This window comes from Ochotona princeps, chromosome 28, assembly GCF_030435755.1.
Source record: "Ochotona princeps isolate mOchPri1 chromosome 28, mOchPri1.hap1, whole genome shotgun sequence".
NCBI classification, from domain to species: Eukaryota; Metazoa; Chordata; class Mammalia; order Lagomorpha; family Ochotonidae; genus Ochotona; species Ochotona princeps.
Window position 1 is genome coordinate 2,325,562 of NC_080859.1, and position 21,307 is coordinate 2,346,868.

General features: G+C 48.9%; 2 protein-coding genes across 5 annotated transcripts in view; both read left to right on the forward strand.

The window, feature by feature from the left end:
* The first annotated feature begins 5,233 nt into the window (after nt 1-5,233).
* Nucleotides 5,234-6,409, forward strand: SPZ1 (spermatogenic leucine zipper 1). The gene has a single exon (XM_004586308.2). It carries the CDS (start codon nt 5,237-5,239, stop codon nt 6,350-6,352), a length of 1,116 nt encoding a protein of 371 aa, XP_004586365.2. The 5' UTR covers nt 5,234-5,236; the 3' UTR covers nt 6,353-6,409.
* An 11,219-nt stretch (nt 6,410-17,628) lies between these two features.
* ZFYVE16 (zinc finger FYVE-type containing 16) overlaps nt 17,629-21,307 on the forward strand; it is a 36,783-nt gene continuing 33,104 nt past the window's right edge. For 2 of the 4 annotated variants that reach the window (XM_058656240.1, XM_058656243.1), the window contains exons 1-2: nt 17,632-17,768; nt 20,989-21,097. In XM_058656240.1, the coding sequence (XP_058512223.1) occupies nt 21,028-21,097 (70 nt within the window). In that variant the 5' untranslated portion in view covers nt 17,632-17,768; nt 20,989-21,027. Of the gene's footprint in view, nt 17,769-17,885; nt 18,306-20,287; nt 20,354-20,988; nt 21,098-21,307 lie in introns of those variants that run through there. The other 2 variants (XM_058656242.1, XM_058656241.1) reach the window with 2 other exon arrangements.

Here is a 21,307-nt window from a genome sequence, read left to right on the forward strand (position 1 = left end):
CCTCTGACGGCGTCCACGCAGTGACTCCCACCGAGGACCTCGCTCTGACGGCGTCCACGCAGTGACTCCCACCAAAGATCTCGCTCTGACAGTGTCCACGCAGCGACTCCCACCGAGGACCTCGCTCTGACGGCGTCCACGTGGTGACTTCCACCAAAGATCTCGCTCTGACAGTGTCCACGCAGCTCCGTGGGGGGGAAAGGCACAAGGGGCTTCCCGTGGTAACCCAGGAAAACAACTCCCTGCTCACTCCCAGTGGGAGTGCACTTACAGAATGCTCTCCAGCCAATGGCAGAGAGAGGCTAAGGCCGTGTTCCCAGACCCTTCCATTTCTGTTTTCCTCTTGCACACAAAAGGAAGAAGTGAAAAAACCGACATGGAGAACCAGACTCCGGCATCAAAAGGAGCCATTTAGAAACAGCTGCTGTTTGAAAAAGCAACGGTGCCCTTCCAGGACCGGCAGCGACACAGCGGTCCTCTCAACGCTCTCCTTCTGTGTTGCCCACAGACAGGCTCACAGCACCCCTGCTGGGAGGCCTCAGTGCCCCGGATGGGGCATGGCTGGCCCAAAAGGCAGACGAGGAGATGGCATGCGAGTTGCTCAGGGCCAAGTCACGCTCTCATGCTCGCTCTTTCTAGCTCAGGAACCAGGGAGCAAGGAGGAACAAACAAAAAACAGACTGGCCGCCATCAGACTTCTTCCAGTTGCACCTGCCCTGTCGGGGAATCTGGGCGGTTAGTCTCTAATCCAGTTCTTGACAGCTCAGCTGAAGAGCTGAGCTTCGGTTTGGTGACACGAGTGCCCCACTCCTGTTCAAGCAGGATCCGTGGGAGCCCAGTACAGGAATCCCGAACAATGCCACCTGTGATTTTTATTTAACAGGGTTTAATGTTTAGCAAACTAAAATATCTTTCTTTTTTAAAGATTTATTTATTTTTATTGCAAAGCCAGATATTCAGAGAGGAGGAGAGACAAAGAGAGGAAGACCTTCTGTCCAATGATTCACTCCCCAACTGACCACAACAGCCGGAGCTGAGCCAATCCGAAGCCAGGAGCCAGGAGCTTCTTCTGGGACTTCCATATGGGTGCAGGGTCCCAAGGCTTTGGGTCTTCCTCGACTGCTTTGCCAGGCCACAGGCAGGGAGCTGGATGGGAAACAGGACCCCCAGATTAGAACCGGTGCCCATATGGGATCCCGGCGTGTTCAAGGTGAGGACTTTAGCCGCAAGGCTGCTGCGCCAGGCCCAGAAACTAAAATATCTCAATGTTTATGAGTTTACTTTTTTTTCTTTTACTGATATTGTTAAAAGTTTATTAATTTGAAAGGCAGAGTTACAGAGAGCGAAGGAAAGACAAAGAGCTCTTCCATCTGCTGGTTCACCCCACATGGCTGCGAGAGCCAGAGCCGGGCTGGTCCAAAGCAAGGAATCGGGAGTATTTGCTGGGTCTCCCATGTGGGTGCAGGGGCACAAGCCCCTCATCCGTCCTCCACTGCTTTCCCATGTGCACGCGCAAGAGCTGGTGGGGAGTGCAGCAGTGGGGAGCGGTTACTAAAAGGGAAAAAGTGCATCTTTCCATCTGCTGGCTCCTTCTCAGAAGCCTATGACAACAAGCGCTGAGCCAAGCTGAAGTCAGGAGCCTGGAGCTCCACCTGGGTCCCCTTGGGCCTGCTGCTACCCAGGATGCAGAGCAGAACAGATAGGACTCGTACAACCTGATGTAGGAGGTGGCCCGGCTTTGGATCCGCTCAGCTCCAGCCACTGCGGCCACTTGGGGAGTGAACCAGCAGACAAATCTTTTTCTCTGTCTCTCCTTCTGTCTGTAAATCTTTCTAATAAAAACAAATAGCTCTTTAAAAATGGTTAATATGTTGTATTACTCCTAACAAAAACACCACCTTTGGGAGCTCCAGAAAGCCCATCCCAGCTGACCTATCAGGTTGCTGGCCGCAAGCCCCCCTTGCAGAGACTCCCAAGGCAAATGACAAGCAAGGATTATTTAACATAACAGGTACCAGTTGGAGCTACTGAGAGGTTGGCCAGAAGACTTACCTGGGGGGAAAGGGGGTGTTGTGTGCTTCCAATCTACTTTGCTGCAGATGCACATCCTGGGAGGCCGAGGGCATAGCTTAAGCACAAGGGTTCCTGCAACCCATGTCGGATACCCACATGTTGCTCCTGGATCCCGGGTTCAACCTGGCCTGATACCAACTTTCGTGAGCATCTGGGACTAAGTAAATCTGTTTCCCATGCAGATGTATAATAATGTTTGCGTTATATAATCCACTTGCCACAGGAGTCCGCACCATGAACAGCTGGGAGGGAAGATGCCTTCCTGACACCCCTGTGGTGAGGGTGCCGCCAGCCGTGGCACACGCCCTGTGAGGTTGCAGGTGCTAAGCCTCGGGGTGTAGCTCCCACACAGTCACTTTTCAAGCCCACAGCTCCACCTGGTGGTCATAATGAAGAAGAGCACCTGTGGAGGGAAAAGGCTTTCTGGAAGTATTGACTCAGAGACCCCTGCACTTTGCCTTGGATTAACAATTTCCCCTCTGCACTAGCTCCAAAAAAAATGCCTGCCACACCTGGAGGTCTCAGATAATTCACACTGCTTAAAACCACATCCTGCACAAAGTGGACACAGTTTAACAAGCCGCCTCCCCTCTCTGGGTGCCTGGGTTCCACCTGCCAACGGATGGGGAGAGGGCAGGTGGACCGCTGAGGGGTCAGTTCCCAGCCCCCCATGTGGGGTCCGTGGCTCCTGACTTCCGCGTGGCCCAGACTTGTCCGTGATGGACATTTGGAGAGTGAGCCAGCAGGTGGGAGCTGCCTCTGTCTGTGACTAGTTCTTGAGCCTTTGGTTTTGTTTTGTTTTACAGATGCTGGCTTTGTGGGCACCTGCGCTCACAGGCACCAGCTGCGGCCACCCCACAGGGGGCATGCGTGCCGGAAAAGTCGCGGCTAACCCCGGATGGCCCCACGCACCACGTCACAAAATTTTTAAAAATTAAAAAATTACAGCCCGCATGGGATCTTTTATGAGTATAATTACTCTACATCTTTCATCTTTAACCACTAGCAATCAGTTACTATTCTTTGGTACCAAAAAATCTGCATTAAATAATTATGTGAAGTAAAGATATTTCAGCATACCAAAGCGTGTCATCATTTAATATTATTCATATGTTTATTTTTAAAAAGGTTTATTTATTCTTATTGCAAAGTCAGATATATAGAGAGGAGGAGAGACAGAGAGGAAGATCTTCCATCCGTTGGTTCACTCCCCAAGCGGACTGCAATGGCCGGAGCTGTGCTGATCTGAAGCCAGGAGTCCGGAACCACTTCTGGGTCTCCCACACGGGTGCAGGGTCTCAAGGATCTGGGCCGTCCTCGACTGCTTTCCCAGGCCACAGGCAAGGAGCTGGATGGGAAGCAGAGCCGCTGGGATTAGAACCGGCGCCCACATGGACTCCCACTATGTTCAGGATGAGGACTTTAACCACTAGGCCACCGCACCAGGCTCTATTCATATGTTTCTTAGCAAGAATGTTAGTGATAATATTGGATTATAATCCAAGGAATGAAATAAATAGCTACCAATGCTTGTTTATACAAACACGGAGTTGCATGAACAAGTAGACACGGAGAATGCAGGCTGACTGGAGCCCACCTGGCCATCAGACAGTTCCATAAGCACGGCATCACCACCCAACCAATGAAAGGTCATGAGCATGGCTGGCCAGCCCGGGACGTGGACACGACCTGATCATCAGCCCCAGCTTTAATCTGTAAGAACCTTCACTCCAACTCCTCCGGGAGCCTGGGAATTAAGCCATATCCGCCTGGCTCCTTGCTCTGTGCTCTAAAGCAAACGCCTACTTTTTCTGCCACCCCAAGGTCACTGATTGGCTAGCAGACACCCCAACGTCACTGATTGGCTAGCAGACACCGCTTAGGGGAAGTTTTGTTTCTGCATCCCTGTGCTTTCCGAGGCAGCAGTGGGAGGCAGAGCAAGCTGGGACTCGAACTGGCACTCCACCATGGGATGTTAACCTTGCAGACGGCGACATCACGTGTCGTGCCACAACAGCAGTCCCACATTTACAGCTTTTTGATGATGCTGGGTGAAAATATAATAATATTATCACTTTTGTCTTTATTAAAATCTTTTAAAAGACTTAACTGAGAGGCTGAACTACAGAGAGTCTTCCATCCAGACACCCAGGCCAGAGAGCAGCCAGGAGCCAGGAGCTCCTTCTGGATCTGTTACATGGGTGCCAGGCCTGCTGTCCCTTGCACATTAGCAAGGATACTGCAAGTGGTGTCTTAACTCACTGTGCCACAATGTAACCTTCCCCAAATGCCCATGACAGCCAGGGCTGGACTGGGCTGAAGCCAGGAGCCAGGACCTCCACTGGAATCTCCCATGTAGGTGGCAGGAACCCAGGGCCGAGCCAGGCCACAGCCAGGAGCTAGAATCTCCATTGGGTCTCCCATGCGGGTGGCACGGACCCAGGGCTGGGCCAGCCACAGCCAGGAGCCGGGACCTCCGTCAGGGTCTCCCACGTGCCAGGAACCCACCACCAGCCACCGCCCAGCATGTGCATAGCGGGGAGCTGAAATAACAGCACAGCCATATTCAAATCCAGGCACTTGAGTGTGGCACGCTAATATCCCCAAGCGGCGTTTTAGCTACGGCACCAAACAGCTGCCTCTTCTCTCTACTTTCAGTGGAAACCTTTAGTCTGCAGGTGAGTTGGTCAAAATACCCAGAGGGCTCTTTCCCTCTGCTGCTTGGGGCACCTGCCTCCCCTCTCGGAGTGCCAGAGGGCTGAGGTGAGGGGCACGGTGGGGGTGGGCTGAGGCAGCCCCCCGCATGCACGCTCAGCAACAGCCAGCCCGAGCCTAGGCTAGGAGGGCGGGGGAGCCCTCCTGCAGGGTCAGCCCCCAGCCCAGGCTGATGCAGGACTGGCTGACTCGCTGGCAGGAGTTTCCGAGGCTTCCATTGTGACACAGGAGGCAGAAGCTGCGGCTAGGCCACATTGGCCGTGACAGAACAAAGACTCGGTTGCTAGGATCAGGGAATAAAGAGCAGAATGCCAGTGGGGGACAGACGGAGGTCCAGCCCCCCGCCTCCTAGCTCCCCCACCGTCCCCCACCCCTAACTGCCCACGATGCCACCTGCCACCTAGACACGCCTCTCCAAGTTCAGGCACCGGCTCAGGGCTCCGCCCCCATGGCCTGCAGGGATGGCTCCGCTCAGATGCCCTCCCCCTCCCTGGCCCGTCAAGCCACCCCTGGTCCCCAGCCGGCGCCTCCGGACGCCCCAGTCACCGTGGCCCTTATTGAAATCGGCTCCGTCCCCAGGCTGGCCTGCAGCCTGTACCCTTCCCGGACCCATAGGGGCTGCCAAGTAACAGACCCACAAGTCCTGCAGAAGTTTGAAGAGCTCTTGAAGGAAATCAAAGATGTTGTTGACGACATGACGGGTCCCGAAGGCCACGTGGCTGACGCCCAGGAGATCAGTATCTCGAAGGACGTGTCAGAACTCAAGGAAAGGATCCGAGGACTCGACAAGATGAATAAACTGCTGCTCAAAAACTTGGTTGTCGCTTTGCACCCAGAGAAGGACCATGCGGCAAAGCAGCGGCGGACGCCGGTGGAGCCCCAGGTCGCGGTGGACACAGCACAGGTTCCTGAACCGGAGGCGGCACGGCAGATGGAAGCAGGAAGTCTCTCCGTGGGGGAGACGCCAGGCGACACGGAGCAGGGGGGCGACCGGCCGCCTCCCGCTCCCGAGGAGGCCGCCATGCTCCGGCGCAGCATGGAGCAGCTGCTGCGGGAGGCCGAGCACTGGAGCCAGCAGCAGACCGAGCTCAGCCAGCTCATCAGGTCCTGCCAGGTGGCTCAGAAGGACCTCAGGGACGCTGCGGAGAACGACGGCGGCGACGCGCAGAGCCAGGCCTGCAAGCTGGCGGCCGCCACGTGGGAGCTGGAGCAGCAGGTGGACAAGCTGAACCACGACACCCGCTCGCTGTACCTCGTGGCAGCCCTGCTGGAGAACCAGTGCGGCATCTTGGAGCAGAGGGTGGAGCTCCTGCGAGAGCTCCACCTGCCCCAGAACCGGGCCCTGCCCGACAGGCCCCTTCTCATCACCCTGCACCGGGCGGCGCAGAGCAGCGGGTCGTCGGAGGCCGAGAGGCTGCCGGCTTCCAGGCCCTTTCAGCGAAAGGCCCGGTCCTACCGGAGCCTGGATGTGTGTCTCAGTAAGAAGGCCCGCAACAACCGCTTCAACAACCGCATCGCCAGGGCTCTGGTGGGAAAGAAGCTAACTCCCAGCAGCTCAAGATAGGACACCCGCAGGCACCGCACGCTCCGTCGGACCTCAGGCCTGGTCAGCGTGGCACCTGGAGTGGACGTGCTGGCTCCACCGAGAGAGGTGTGGAGCAAGCAGACCCCGGCGTGGCTGGGCAGTTACCTGACTTCAGCCGTCGGCGACCGTGACTTTCACCTGCAAGAGGAAAGCCTACAGGCCCAGTTCAGTGAAGATCTAAATAAAACCAGGCTGCAAAAGAAAAACAAATTTTTTCCTTTGATTATTTTCTGAGGGGGAGGAGAATTCTCGCCAAGGGAAGGTGTATACAACACATTAGTTGTATTTCTTCTTCATTTGAAAGGGGAGGGGACAAAGAGAGAGACCCCCTTCCGCCAACTTGACAGGATGCCTGAAAGAGCTAAAGTTACACTGGGCCAAAACCAAGGGCCAGGAGCTTCATCCAAGTCTCCCACGGGGTGCAGGGCCTCAGACATTTGGTCCATCTTCTGCTGCTCTTCTCGACCAATAGCAGGGAGCTGGGTCAGCAGTGGAACAGCCAGGTCTCAAACTGGTGCCCACAGGGGGTGTCCGTATCACAGGCAGCGGCTTTACCTGCAAAACCAAACCAACTCAAAAAAAAGTCTCTTTCTTTTTTTTTTTTTTTTTTTAAGATTTATTTATTTTATTACAAAGTCAGATATACAGAGAGGAGGAGAGACAGAGAGGAAGATCTTCCGTCCGGTGATTCACTCCCCAAGTGACCGCAACGCGAGGACTTTAGCTGCTAGGCCACGCCGCCAGACCCCGACTGAGATCATATTTATAGAGGCTGGTATTGTGAGCATAGCTAGTGAAGCTGCCACCTGCCTCACCAGCATCCCATATGGGTGCTAGCCCCAGCTGCTCCACTTCCGATCCAGCTCCGATCCAGCTCCCTGCTAAGGCACCTGGGAAAGCAGCGGGAGGTGGTCCACAGGCTTCGACCCCGCGCTGACAAGGGAGGCCCAGAAGAGGCTTCTGGATTAGCCTGACATAGCTCTGGCTGTTGTCATCACCTGGGGAGTGAACCAGTAGGTGGAAGAGCTGTCTGTCCCTCTGTCTCTCTATCACTCTACTTTTCAGATAATAAAAAACAAATTTAAAAAAGATAATTTCTATGAAACAATTCATCTACATAAAACTTTTACCATTGCAAACACTTCCCACCACCTTCTTGCAAATTTATTAGGAACAATTTTCACAAGTTTTCACTTGAACTGTCAATATTTAAAAACCAGCTGACTGCACATGGGTTTCTGATGTCACTAAAAATCAACAGAAGTGGTGACCCCAGGGCCCCACCAGGAAACTGGCCCCCAAGTATCCGAAGGTCTTTTCCATGGGGTCCATGGGGTCCATGGTTTCCGAGCTGGCACCTTCCTTACACTGGACCCATAAGACCTAACTCTGTCTACAGACAAGGCTGATCTCGTGGACGCACAGCTGGGTGGTCCTCCCGGGCCCAGACCGGGCAGCACCTTGGGTGAGCGTTGCTCGTCACTCCCTTGACATTCTCGAATGGCTCTGTCTGAGGGCTGTCATGCTGCTGTTTTGCAGTTAGCCCCTCGGAGGGTGGAGCTTGCCACGTCAACAGGCTTGCATTGACAAGCTTTGCCCTCGACTTACTGCTTTTTTCTTTAACAAAATTTCCTCACCCACGTAGTGATGCGCCACTCTCATTTAATTCTTATTCTGATCTCCAGGGGTGGTTGCAGATGTGAGACCTGGAGCTCAAGACACTTAAAAGGTCTTCTTTAGAAACCATAGAAAACTACAAAAAGAATTTGGATCCAAACATAAATGTTTATTTAAAGGAGGAAAAGCTGGTGAACTTTCCAAAGCTGTGCATACATGTGGACGTGCTACCAGGACGTCAGGACTGCGGTTTCATTAGTTTTGGGGCGAAGCGGCCTCCAGGGGAGGAAGAGGCCGTCGTCCTGGGTCAGTCGGATGCACACGTGTCGTTTTGGGACATCTGCCACAAGGACAGCAAAGAACTGGGAGAGAGATTTGTGGGCAGGCTTGGATCTGAAAACCATTCCGGGAAAACGGAAAAGCAGGATGCTGTGCTAACATGTCCTCCACCCCTTGCCTGGTAGAGACCACAGTTATGTATTTTTGAACTTGATAGAACACCTGCTCCATCTGCTGTCTCTCTAAGCTGACTTCCGTGTGCCTTGACCATGGCCTTGCCACTGTGGTCGCTCCCCTTTGGGCGCCCCTCCCACCACACTGAATGCTCTCTGCTTTCTCAGCCGAAGAACCAGACTGGAAGCCCCAAAGATGCCAAGAGGCCTTCCTTCGTGATGAACCAGCTGCTCATCTTTCTTTTTTTCTTCTTCAAAGTCACCATTTTCTACTCATCCCATAATTATGACATCTTGTTTGCTTGGCTTCTTGAAGCTTTTGAGACTCTCCCACATAATTTCGGTCACTTACTCTGCGCAGCCATCCTGGGAGGTCCGTATCGTTATCCCTGTCTTGCAGGTGACTAAGTCAGGACACAGAATGACGCATCGCATCCACTCCTGCTTATCCCCACAAGGGTTTAAAACTGCTATTTGCGCTCACATAATTATGTGTATGCTGTAAAGACACACAGATGTATACAGACACCACTGCAAACATATATTCATATATATGAATATATATATTTTAACAATCTCAATGAAAGAGATGTTGTTTTCAGTTTCAAATCCTCAATTACAAGTGGAGAGTTTGAGAAACAATAGATACTGCTTTATTTTGATTGACAGCTGAAGGAATAAAAACCTAAATATTATGATTGTAAATTATAATTTTATTTTAATACGGTTATAGTTCATGGCCTACTGAGAAGCTCACATATTTTAAAAATTTGGGGGGGCCCGGTGCAGTAGCCTAGTGGCTAAAGTCCTTGCATGTACCCGGATCCCATATGGATCCTGACTTGTGTCCCAGCTGTGCCACTTCCCATCCAGCTCCCTGCTTGTGACCTGGGAAGGCAGTGGAGGGTGGCTCAAATCCCTCGGGTCCCGAACCCTTGTGAGAGACCCAGAGGCTCCTGGCTTCTGCTTTCAGATTTCCTTGCTCTGGCTGTATGGCCATTGAGTAGTGAATCAGCAGATGGAAGAGCTTTCTGTCTCCCCTTCTCTCTGTAAATCTACCTTTCCAATAAAAATAAATAAACCTTTATAAATAAATAAATAGTGGGAACCTTAGAGGAGGGCATTTGGCATATGAACACCCAGTGGCACAGCTGCACTTGGGTCCCGTCTCTGCTTCCAAATCTGGCTGGCTGCTGTGGCACACTCTGCCAAGTAGCAGTGAGGGTTCAAGCACTGGGAAGCCTGACACCCAAGGGGACTGCGTGCCCAGGTCCTCGTTTGGCCTGGGCCAGCCCTGACTGCTGTGGGTACTGAGGGTCCAACTTGTACGTGGGAGCACACTCTGTGTTACCTGATCTCTGACACCAAATAAATAAAGAAACCAAAATTAACAATAAAAAGGAAAAGCCAAGGCTGGAGATAATGGAATCTATAAGTATGCTCCTGTAAGCATTCATCACTAGTTACTGAGTAGAAGCAACTAACATATGAAATGTATTTCTTTCATTTCCCTTTCCTGTTTATGCATTCTAATTTCCTTTTTATGTATTCTAATTAGCTATGCAGCATTTAGGAATAACAGGTCTTTAAACTTCAGCTTAAAAACTATCCCAGTTTACATCTTGGCAGAATTGCATAAAAATACTTTACTTTATAGCTCTTTTTCCTGTCAAAATGATGGATATTATAGCACCTAGGATTTACATAGAATATTAAGTACAATTAGGCACTTCTGAGTCATATTTATTATTCTGATGTTAAATATTCTGCAATGCAATTTTAATTCTGTGCCAGATTTACAGGAAATTGGATACTAATCTTTTGTAATATTTTGGGAATATAGTTATATTTAGCATTATAATTATATACATTACATATTGTTGGCAGAAGTTTCTTAGATTGCATTTGGGCAATGCAGTAATTCCTGCAAACTACTTATTTTATCGTTGTGCTGAGCAGATATTTAATTGTATTAATAAGAACTAAAAGCTTAATTCCCCTTAAAATATGCCACATTAAATCCTCCAGTGAATTATGGAAAATAAACCCAACTAGAAACTGAATGTTCCAACTCTCCTACAAATCTTCACGAGTTTCAGCAGCCACGGTAAAGGCAAGTCAAGGGTGACAGCACAAGCATATTCTAAGGCATATAATAAACACACATTAACCGTGGCCACAGCAGGGCAAGGCAGGACTGCACAGACGCTAGTGGTAGGTGATGGGCTGACTCCTTGGGAAATGAAGGCCAGCTGAGACGTTCTCATCACGCAGTGGTCAAGTTTCTGTCAGGGAGGTAGGATGACCCGGTGTATTTCTCTGCTCATATATTCTGGCTTCTGCAGAGCACGGGAGGGAGAGGCAAGAAGGGAAGCAGAGGTCAGCTCAGAGGTTACTGCGGAGAGTCGGAGGGCAGTGGGGAGCGGGGACGAGCGAGGAAACAAGTGGAGGGAATCAGCAGTGGGTGGAGGTGCGGCAGGAGCAAGGGGAGGGGTGGTGATGATTCCTGTTCGCGAAGACATGGACGAACTGAATAAGAGGGAATAATTCAGCCTTGCACTTGTTCAATTTGAGATGTCTTCAGGATATTCAAGCAGGAATAGCATTGCTGTAATGCTTCAATTCTGAAGTTTAACCATCATTTGCAGACCATGTGCCATCTGGTTCGCTCCACAGATGAGCTGGCAGGGGCTGGGCCAGGCTGAAGCCAGAGACAGCAACTCAGGCTGCGTCTCCCATGTGACTGGCAGGAATCCGGCTGCTTCGTCCATCACCTGCTGCCCTCTGCGGTATCCCTAAAAGTGTAATTTTTGAACTCTGTCTATCCCTGTAGGCCATTGCAGCTTCTTGGCTAAAGCCTGCTTGAGTCTACTCAGGAAACTTAGTCTTTTTAAATTGAGATTAAAAAGTGGCGCCAACCTTGTGGTGTAGTGGTTTAGGGTGCTACCTGAGACCCAAGCATCACATGTAAGAGTGCTGGTTTGGGTCCTGGCTGCTGTTTCTGACCCATCTCCCTGCTCATGTACCTGGGAAGGCAGCTAAGGACGGCCCACGTGCTTGGATCCCTGCCACCCTCGTGGCAGACCCGAAGGTGTTCCTGCCTCCTGGTTTCATTTTCATCTCTTCCTGGCTGTTGCAGCCATTTGGGGACAAAATGAGCAAATGGGAGATTTCTCTTTCTCTGTTCTTCCCTCTTCCTCTTTCCCTCTTTCTCCTGCCTCACCGCTCTTGGTCTTTCCACCTGCCTTTCGAATGCATTTGAAAAGAGGTAGTCTGTGCTGACTTCAGAGAACACATTCCTGGACACTTTAACCACATTTATCTGGATGCTAAGAAAAAAAAAGTGGCTAGCCTAACAGTCCTATTTTGGCATCTCCTGAGGCCCTCAGGCCGATCAAAACTAAATGAACGCATACAAGGGCATCAAGACAAGTCCAGCTTGCAATTGAAATGTCAAGCCAGCCTTGAAATGAAAACAGATTACAGTTGTTGAAGACAATTCAATTTAGGAAAAATAATGGTGTTCATTTAAGGCCAGAGATCCTGTCCAGGAGTCCATAATGTTAGGAAGGAAATGAGCAGGGAAATGACCATAATAGAAAAATACCTCATGACGAAACACACGGCGCAGTCCCACGTTGACCCAGCTGCCTTAGAAGTCACTGTTCAATCACACTGTGCATTCTCGCAGCGTCTTCATTCAGGACAAAGAGGGAAGGCAGCGATGACTCTTCCCATTCAACTCAACTCTCCACAGGTGGACAAATGGACAGAGCTGCTTAGCTGATACACTCTGAGGCACGGAAGTCTCATGGTCCACAGGATTCTGGGTTTTTAAAACATGAGGATAAACAGTGAAGTAAACAGGAAGATTCTTCTAGCTATCACTTTCTTTACACTTGAGCTGATTATCAAATTTCTTAAAAAAAAAAACGATTTCTTAAAGAAAAGGTGGTACATAGAGCTGATGGGAGCTTCGTTTATGGGTGCTTGTAACAGAGAGAGAATCTCAGGCTATTCATAGAACGTTTACTGAGGGATCACAGGGTTGGCAGGAACTTTATTCTACAATGCCAGGAAACAAGAAACGTCTTATGCCCTATTTTCCTCGCTCCCATTTAAGCCCCTCTAAGGGTGGAGTGGGAAATCCAAGCAGGCAGTCCCTCCCTCCCTCCCTAGGTGGAGTTCTGACCAATCCTGACTCCACAGACTAAGCCAGTGGTTTGTTCTCTCCACCGCTGCTGTTTTGCCATTGCTCTGATGGCTCTAGATGTTGCTGTCCAGCCTGCACCTGCCTCTTGGGCACTGGGGCTCCACGCTGGCTCAGACACCCACTCTCAGTGTCCCCAAGCCCTTGAGACTGTGACAGTCATAGCTAAGGCTGTGAGAGGGTCACTGCATGCCCCAGGGCTTGGTCTCTGCTGTCCTGGGGTGGGCACTTGATCCTCTTCCCTGCTAGGAAAGCTGAGTCTTCTCCCCGTGTTAGGAAATATGACCTCTTCTCCTGAGTGCAGATTTGGAAGCTAGATGATAATCCCAGCTCAATTCTTCCTAATTATGCACAATGTTAAATTGCTATAAATCAGAGATGTGTTCATTATGTTTTAAGGTTCTTCACATAAAATACCAAGAGACCAACAAATAGGCTATTTAGTTTCGTTTCCCTGGTTTGAATTTCAGTTCTCTTTCCGGCCCCAGTTACATGCCCAAGAGGAGTGCAGTCAGGTGGCCAGCAGTGAGTACGTCCCCCAGAGGACTTCAGCTCAGCCCGCAGCGCTCTGGTGAGTCTTCTTGTGCCTTTTCTAAATGCTAAGTGACCACAACTGTGAACTAACCTGAAATGGCTGTATCTTCAAAAAAATCATTTATTTTTATTGGAAAGGCAGATTTACAGTGAGAAGGAGAGACAGATCCATCTGCTGATTCACTCCCCAAATGGCTGCAACAGCCAGAGTTGAGTTGAGTTGGGTCTGCCATGTGGGTGCAGGATCCCAAGGCTTTGGGCCATCCTCCACTGCTGGATGGGAAGTGGAGCAGCCACTTATGGGTTCCCAGCACCTGTAGGTAGAGGATTAGCCAATTGAGCCATCGCGCCAGACCCTGATATGCCTGTATGTTTCAAGTTGTTGTAGAGCAATTTAGCTGAGATAACAGATACACAAAAGTAACTCACAGTTTGAACAAGTTTTCTCCTTGAATTTGTTTTTGAAATTTGATAGACCAGTAGAAAAGTAAAAATGCAACATTAAAATTATATCTAAGTCCTGATCTGAGTAAAATTAATTACGATTTGTTTGATCATTTACATGCATTTTAGTAATGAGGATTATGACAATGCTTTTGAAATGTTCATTACAGTATTACATGTTAAGATAAAGAATGATGAAAATGCTTACAATTTGTTTGCAAACGACATAAAATCTAGAGAGAACTGGTTTCACAGCATAACATAGATTTATGCTTAGAATTACAGGTATGTGTGCATGTTTACACTGCGCTTAAATTTGCCTGTATTGACCCTGCCACCTCAACCTTCAGTCCCCGTTAGCAGATGTAAGGGATTCCACTCATTCTTCCGGACACTGCCACTAAAATTAAACTTCCCCTTCCTCTATGCACATCATTTCGGGAAAAAAATATTCACTGAGGGATTTTTTTTTCTACAAAAAGAATTGCAGCTAATGAGTAAAAAAAGAATTGACTGATTAGGATGTTTCCATGGATAACATTTGGGTCAACATGGATCCAAGCAGAGAGTGCCACGAGTTACTGAACAGGAGCAAGTAAGATGCCACACACATCCCGGGCGGGGGCGTGCACTGCACCATGGATGGAGCAGTTCAGCCAGAACACGAAGCTACACCAAGGAACGCCTAAGCGGGAAGAACTTGCTAGAAGACACTCCAGGGCTCACAGAAAGCTACAGGGCTGCTCCAAGAAATAAACTGCAAGAAACAAAAACGAAAGGGGAGTGTTCTTAGGCATTAATTCATCCTCAGTATATTGGCCTTACTCGGATTTCAGTTAACACAGCTATCAAAAATTATGATACTTGCAAAACAGAAACATGAATACCAGTACCTACACATTTTATAATATTGAAGAATTCTTGCTATGATTTTTCAGGTAAAATAATGGCATTATTACAGTTTTGCAAAGGGCTAGGCTCTTTTAGAAATATATGCTGAAATATTTATGGATGAAAGGATGCAGGTTATGGAATTTGCTTCAAACTAATACGGATGGGTAAAAATAAAGATTAAACAATGTTGTCTGTATTAAAGCTGAGTGATGGCACTGGATACATGACTAACTCACTTTATGAAGTGCTTTTAACCTACACGCAGAAAAGTTCAGACAAGAAGATAAGGTATGTGAGCTATGCTTTAAAAAGTCCGGCTGTGAAAAAAACAACAGTCCAGCTGTGGGGTAGAGTGGATGCAAGTGTAGATAAAATCAGTGGCCATAAGTGATATTGGACACCACAAGGTGAATCCATAGTTTATGCACGGTTCTAGTCTGTTCTGGCTGCCACAGAAAGATACTGTAAGGTGGGCAGCTTTTAAACAAGACAAGGTTATTCCCACAGCTGTGGAGCCTGGGGAATCCCAGATCAAGGTGTTGGGTGCAGGCTGTGGTGGAGGGGCCAGCTATCTCTCTCATGCCACAGCATTGCCACCTGGGGTGGTGCTTTGGTGTATGACCTTGGTGCCTGTGACTTTGCTCTCTCTTCACAGGCGCTGGACATTTTTAACTATCACCCTGAGAAACAGTGGAGGTAAGCTTGCTTTCACAAGGAAGTGCACAAAAATGGCAAGAGATGCTCACCAGAAACATAGAATGACTCACTCACACAGGACAACCATGCTGGGTGACTCAGTGAGGCCCAGGCTCCGCATCCCCAGAGGGCCAACCCAAATCCCAAGGGGAAACTGACTTCCTGCTTACCTGCCAGGATAGACCCCCTACCCTACCTGCCCCTTCTCAGGTGACAACAGTCTTTCCTGCTCTGGGGGCGTTCTGTTCCTTGTGATCCCCCAAAGAGCTGAGGGACCACAAGGCATCAGGAGTAAGGAATCCAACTAAAAATGACACAGGCCACTTCTGCTCACGGCCGGTTGTCTTGAGCCGATCATGCAGTCCTGTTCAACCACAGGCAGGCAGGAAGGGCACCACTGTCATGTGCTCAGGAGAAAGGGGAACTGAGAGCATTTGACAAAGAATCGAGTCCTCGTGTCATGATCCGGAAGCAAACTCATAGAGCAACCCCAGAAATGTCCACCCTTTGTTCTGGCTCTGGGACATCAACCAGCGCATCCTGGGAGGTGGCAAGTGATGGCCCAGGTGCCTGAACCCTGGTCATCCATGAGAGAGATTGGGATGGAGCTCTTGGGGGCTGGCTTTGGCCTGGTCCAGCCCTGGCTATTGCAGCCATTTGGGGTGTTAGCCAGTAAATAGAAGACCCATCTCTCTCTCTTTTTTTTAAAAGATTTTATTATTATTGGAAAGCCGGATATATAGAGAGGAGGAGAGACAGAGAGGAAGATATTCTGTCCGATGATTCACTCCCCAAGTGAGCCGCAACAGGCCGGTATGCACCGATCCAAAGCCAGGAGCCAGGAACTTCTTCCAGGTCTCCCACGCGGGTGCAGGGTCCCAAGGCTTTGGGCCGTCCTCGACTGCTTTCCCAGGCCACAAGCAGGGAGCTGGATGGGAAGTGGAGCTGCCGGGATTAGAACCGGTGCCCATATGGGATCCCGGGGAGTTCAAGGCGAGGACTTTAGCCGCTAGGCCACGCCGCCAGGCCCCCATCTCTCTTTCTCTCCCACTTCTCCGCATTCCACACTCCCTACTCCAGTGTGAGTATGTGTATGCCTTTCAAATAAATGTGAAAACACACCAACAAGACACAAGTACTCATCTACCCTTGGCCACATCTTGTGACTCACAGTAACATTGTATTTAGATATGGTACACTGATTGGGTGCTGAATGGTTAACTTAAATATACATTCAGCAGTAGTTTTTTAAGCATTCTCTATTATTAAAATGTTTTGCCCTCATTACTACAAAAAAAAAAAAAAAAAAAGAAAACCTTGGAAATTATGGAACACTAGAAAGATGAGAGACTTTGCCATCAGGGCTGAGCTGATCCAAAGCCAGGAGCCAGGAGTTTCTTCCAGGTCTCTCATGCAGGCGCAGGGTCCCAAGGCTTTGGGCCATCGTCAACTGCTTTTCCAGAGTATAAGCAGGGAACTGGATGGGAAGTAGGGATGCTGGGACACAAACCAGCGCCCATATGAGATCCCAGCATGGGCAAGGTGAGGACTTTAACCACTAGGCTACCAGGATGGGCCCTAGAATGCTGTCAATTTGTAAAACAGTAACATCAACATATCTTTTCATATGTGTAAATCTTTGTGTTCTGGGATCAGGTCATGTGAACACCTTGAAGGGTCTTGAACTGACTTGACAAATAACTTGTCAAGATCCTAATTGGGCTGGGGAAGGGGATGTTGTGGTGTAGTGGATGAAGCTGCACTTGGCCACTCCACTTCCCACGCAGCTCTCTGCTAATGCGGCCATGGCTCCTTGTGACCCACACTCTGGAGACCTGGATGGGATTATGGCTCCTGGCTTCAACTTGGCTTTTGCAACCATTTGAGGAGTGAACCATTGGATGGAAGATCTCTCTTCCTGCCATTCTGCCTTAAATTAAAACGAAAGGAACGGAAACCATTTCCTCACTCAAGTCCCAGGGTGCTGGCATCACTCTGCTGTCACTGATGGGGTTTATTCACACTTGGAACTGACTGACCTGGACCCATGGCACTCGTCATCTTTGTCTTCATGTGACATTAGCAAAATCTGCCTAAACTACAGTGATTAAACGGTGTGGACAATGAATTGAGCATCCAGGGTTAAGCACCCATTTAAGATCCTGTTCTCCCGCTGCCCTAGGAGGTCGTTTCCCTCCAGGATGCGTCTGTCCCCCGCGGGGGGCTTCCCCCAGGGGCAGCGCCCACTCCCACTCCGTCTGTCAACAGCTCCCTGCCTAGCCAACGCTCCCTGCACCGCGGAATGACCATCCTGTCCCCATCCCAGCCCTCCCCGGCCTTGGTCAGCCGCTTCCGGTTCGGACCGAGGGCAGCGCGCAGGCGCCGGGCGGGGGGCGTGGGCGCCGCGGGGCCGGCTCTGCGCCTGCGCGGGCCGCTGTGCCCGGGTCGGCCGGGGGCGAACCCTACGCGGGCGACTGGCACTCCAGGGGCTGCCGAGGCCGGGGTCGCCCTGGCCGCTCCGCTCGGCGTCCGCGGGGGCTGTGGGGAGGTAAGCGCTCCCCCGTCTCCAGTAGGCGGTGGCCGGGGCATCGCCTCAGCCCTGAGGGGCCCGCCCCTTCCTCTGAGGGGTGGACCCGGCCCGGCCGTCCCGTGAGACCCCCGTGCCGGCGAGGGTCCCCGCGCCGGGGCTGAGGGACGCGGCGGAGGCCGTTTGCCGGGTCCCCCCGCGACCTGGGGCGGCACCCCCGGGGCTGACCTTCCCGCTGGACCCCGGGATGGCCTGCCGGCCCCAGGGCCGGGAAGCCGGTCGCACCTTATTCGGCCGTGCCAAGTTAAGCTGCTGTCGGAATTCGCTTCCTGCCATTATTAGCCTGAGCGTGTGTCTCGAGTTGCTCCAAGTTCCGTGCGTGGATTTCCATGTTCACTGACTTAATTCCCTTTAACCTCCTCGGTGTGCTTTCTCATAACTGAGATTTTTTTTTAAATGACTGGATTGGTTAATTTCTTCCTTAAAATTGCATTCCAGACATTTCCCTCAGGTTGTAAGCAAGCCTCGGAAGCATCACTGTGGATTTGGATTGTACAGGTAATACATGAAGAAAACATGGTTGGAAACAGTGAAATGACAGGTGGAACTGAACCAAGTCCTGCTCAGCTGTGGCCGCCGGCCTCGGCGTTGGTGATAGGGTAGCTAGTGGCACAGTCCGCTGCCAGCAGCCATGCGTAGAGTGTTTAATGCAGTTAGTTAGTGCAGCAGCACTGTTTGTTAGTGCATTCGGAAATTAAGACTCAGAACGTTCTTGATGTGTTCGTTTAAAAACAACAAACAGCACTCCAAGGGAATGCTGAATGTTTGAAGAGATGAATGAATTTTCCCTGCTTGGACATTCCGCCATGTATGCGTATATAGAAACATTGTACAGTCCCTCAAGGACAGTTGATTTTGATTATTTCCCTAACATTTTAAAAAGAGGACTGGTAGGCCAAATATTAGAAATCTTTTACAGCCTGTTGATAGATGCCAACAAATAGTATGTGTTTCAGTACTTTGTTAGTGTGTGGAACATTTTAGTACCGTCTTACTAGTTCTCTGTGGATATTATTTGCCCAATTATAGTACAGTTTTACCTTTTATTAAGATATAGTATATGATTTTTCAAAAACAAAATTATTTTTTTCCTGACTACAAAGTATGGCTTGTGAGAAAATAACATATTACAGAGACGTATAATGTAGCTGTGAAATGCTTACAAAATCCCAGCCCCAGATTTATAGAATTATTGATCAATGTCCCTGCATGTTTACTGTGCCTTTGCTAGTGCATTTTTGTTTCTGCTTTATTTTTTTACTAAGCTCATCTCTAATGGCTTATAGTCTGCAGGAAGTTTGCAGTTTTTCTTTGGTTATTTTTCTACGGAAGTCACCTAACTGGGCAGTTTTATCCAGAGTGGTTTTGGTCATGTGAACTATGTTCTGTAGTCACCTGATGTCAGGTTTTTGTCCTTCTCCAACAGCTTATGCCTCCAGTTCCCCAATCTTTGTCTAACTCTGACATCGCTCCTGCGTCCCGTCCTCAGGTGGAGCAGTCTTGTTTTTTTCTCAGGGTTCTTCACATGGCAGTCCAGGAGTGAACTGGGCTTTCGCTTTGTGCCTTTGCTCTTGATGTGGCCTGTCGAGCCGTTGGTACCCCCTTCTGTTTCCATGATGGGAACCTGCCAGTTTTAACCTAGGCTTCCAAGGGCTGGAAGTTCTCATTTTTGAGCCACTTATGTATCTTTCCCTATTTCATCTTCTGCATTGCCTCAGGTTCTCTCATCCTAACCGTAAGAGGGTTGTACTAACCATTGGTGGTGTTGGTTTTTTCAGATCAGTTTTTTCTTTCTTTCCTTGGTATAGTAGATAATGTGAGGATTCACTGGGAGGAAGCAGGCCTGTCATTTGGATGCCCCTGTGTCACTGGGAGACCCAGAAGAAGCTCCAGGCTCCTGGGTTCAGATTGGCTCAGCTCCAGCTGTTGCAGCCACTTGGGAAGTGAACCAGTAGATGGAAGATCCTCCTCTCCTCCTCTATGCTTCTCTCTGTAAAATTTGACTTTCCAATAAAAATAAATAAATAAATCTTTAAATTTTTTTTTTTATTTGGTAGAAAGGCAGAGTTACAGAGAGAAGCAGAGAACTAGATGGGAAGTGGGAAGTGGAACAACCAGGGGCATGAACCACATGAACCAGTGCCCAAATGGGATGCCATCATTTGCAGGTGGAGAATTAGCCAATTGAGCTATTGCACCAGACCCACAAAAAAAATTGTGAAACAAGTTTGTTTGGAAATCTGAGAGTATGTGAATGGCCAAGTGAGTAATAGTATTCAAAACGGGTTATCCTATGGATGCAAAACCTTTAGAACAGAATAAGTCATTTGTTTCTGGTTTATTAATCTGGAAGGCTGAGCGATGGAAAGAAGAATGAGAATGGTCTTCCATCCGCTCTCCACCCCCAGCACTGTTTTGTTGTCCTAAAGTGTGTTTGGTAAGTAAAGAGAAGGGTGCATCCTTGGCTCCTTTGTTTTCAGAGTATTGGGTCGGTGGCCTAGCAGCTTTCCAGCAAGTCCTGATCTTGTGGATTTTTCTGTTCTTTTGTAACCAGTCTTTGACAGTTCAGCTTTAGCTACCTCCAGTCGTCCCGCTGAAATCAGCGGGAGCCCCTCAGGTTGGTTTCTTGGTGCTGTTATCCCGTTGCTCACTGACTGATTCTTGTAGCTGCTGTCAGCCTTTCTGTGGTGGGGTGTCTGCTTCACTTAGGGGTTCATCTGCTTTATTCCTTTTCTCATAAAACTTTTGCCTTTTCTCTCTTTTATGCTTACTTTCTAGTTCTTTACTTGCTGCTCCGAGGTGATTTGTTTTAGTCTTTCTTTTTTAGTATAACCAGTGTCCTCTCTAGCTTCACTTTTATGAATCTCACAAATTTTATATTCACTAATTTCATTTGTAGTGTATTTTAAATGCATATTTTAGCTTTGTATTATAAATTCTTCTTTGACTTAAGAATTATTGAATGCTATTAAGTGTCTGATAGTTACATATGCATGTGGTGTGTTGTTAGAGTTGGTCTCCATGTCATATAAATAGGTATTTTCCCCAACTAAATTGTGGATTGTTTAAAGCAGTTCTCTTAATGGTTATTCCTGTATCTATTCTTATGCCTTCCAGGCATGGAATAGTTAGCATACTGTTTGTATGTTAGAAATTAAATAGCATTCTTTGTATTTTCTAGGCGTACAATAATTAAATTTGTAATAAATCTACAGCTAAAATGGACAGTTATTTTAAAGCAGCTGTCAGTGACCTGGACAAACTCCTTGATGATTTTGAACAGAACCCAGGTTTGTTGATTTGCATTATTATCTCTAATGAAAGTTTAAAATGCCTATAATACAGTTAACTCAGGTCTGTTTTTAATAAACATTTATTTCAGCTTTGGTGAGACAGTTATCTTTTGCAAAAAGGTCATGTTTCAGCATATGCAGCTTATTAGCATATTCTTGTTTTGTTTTGTTTTGTTTTTTATTTACTTATTTTTGTTGGAAAGGTGG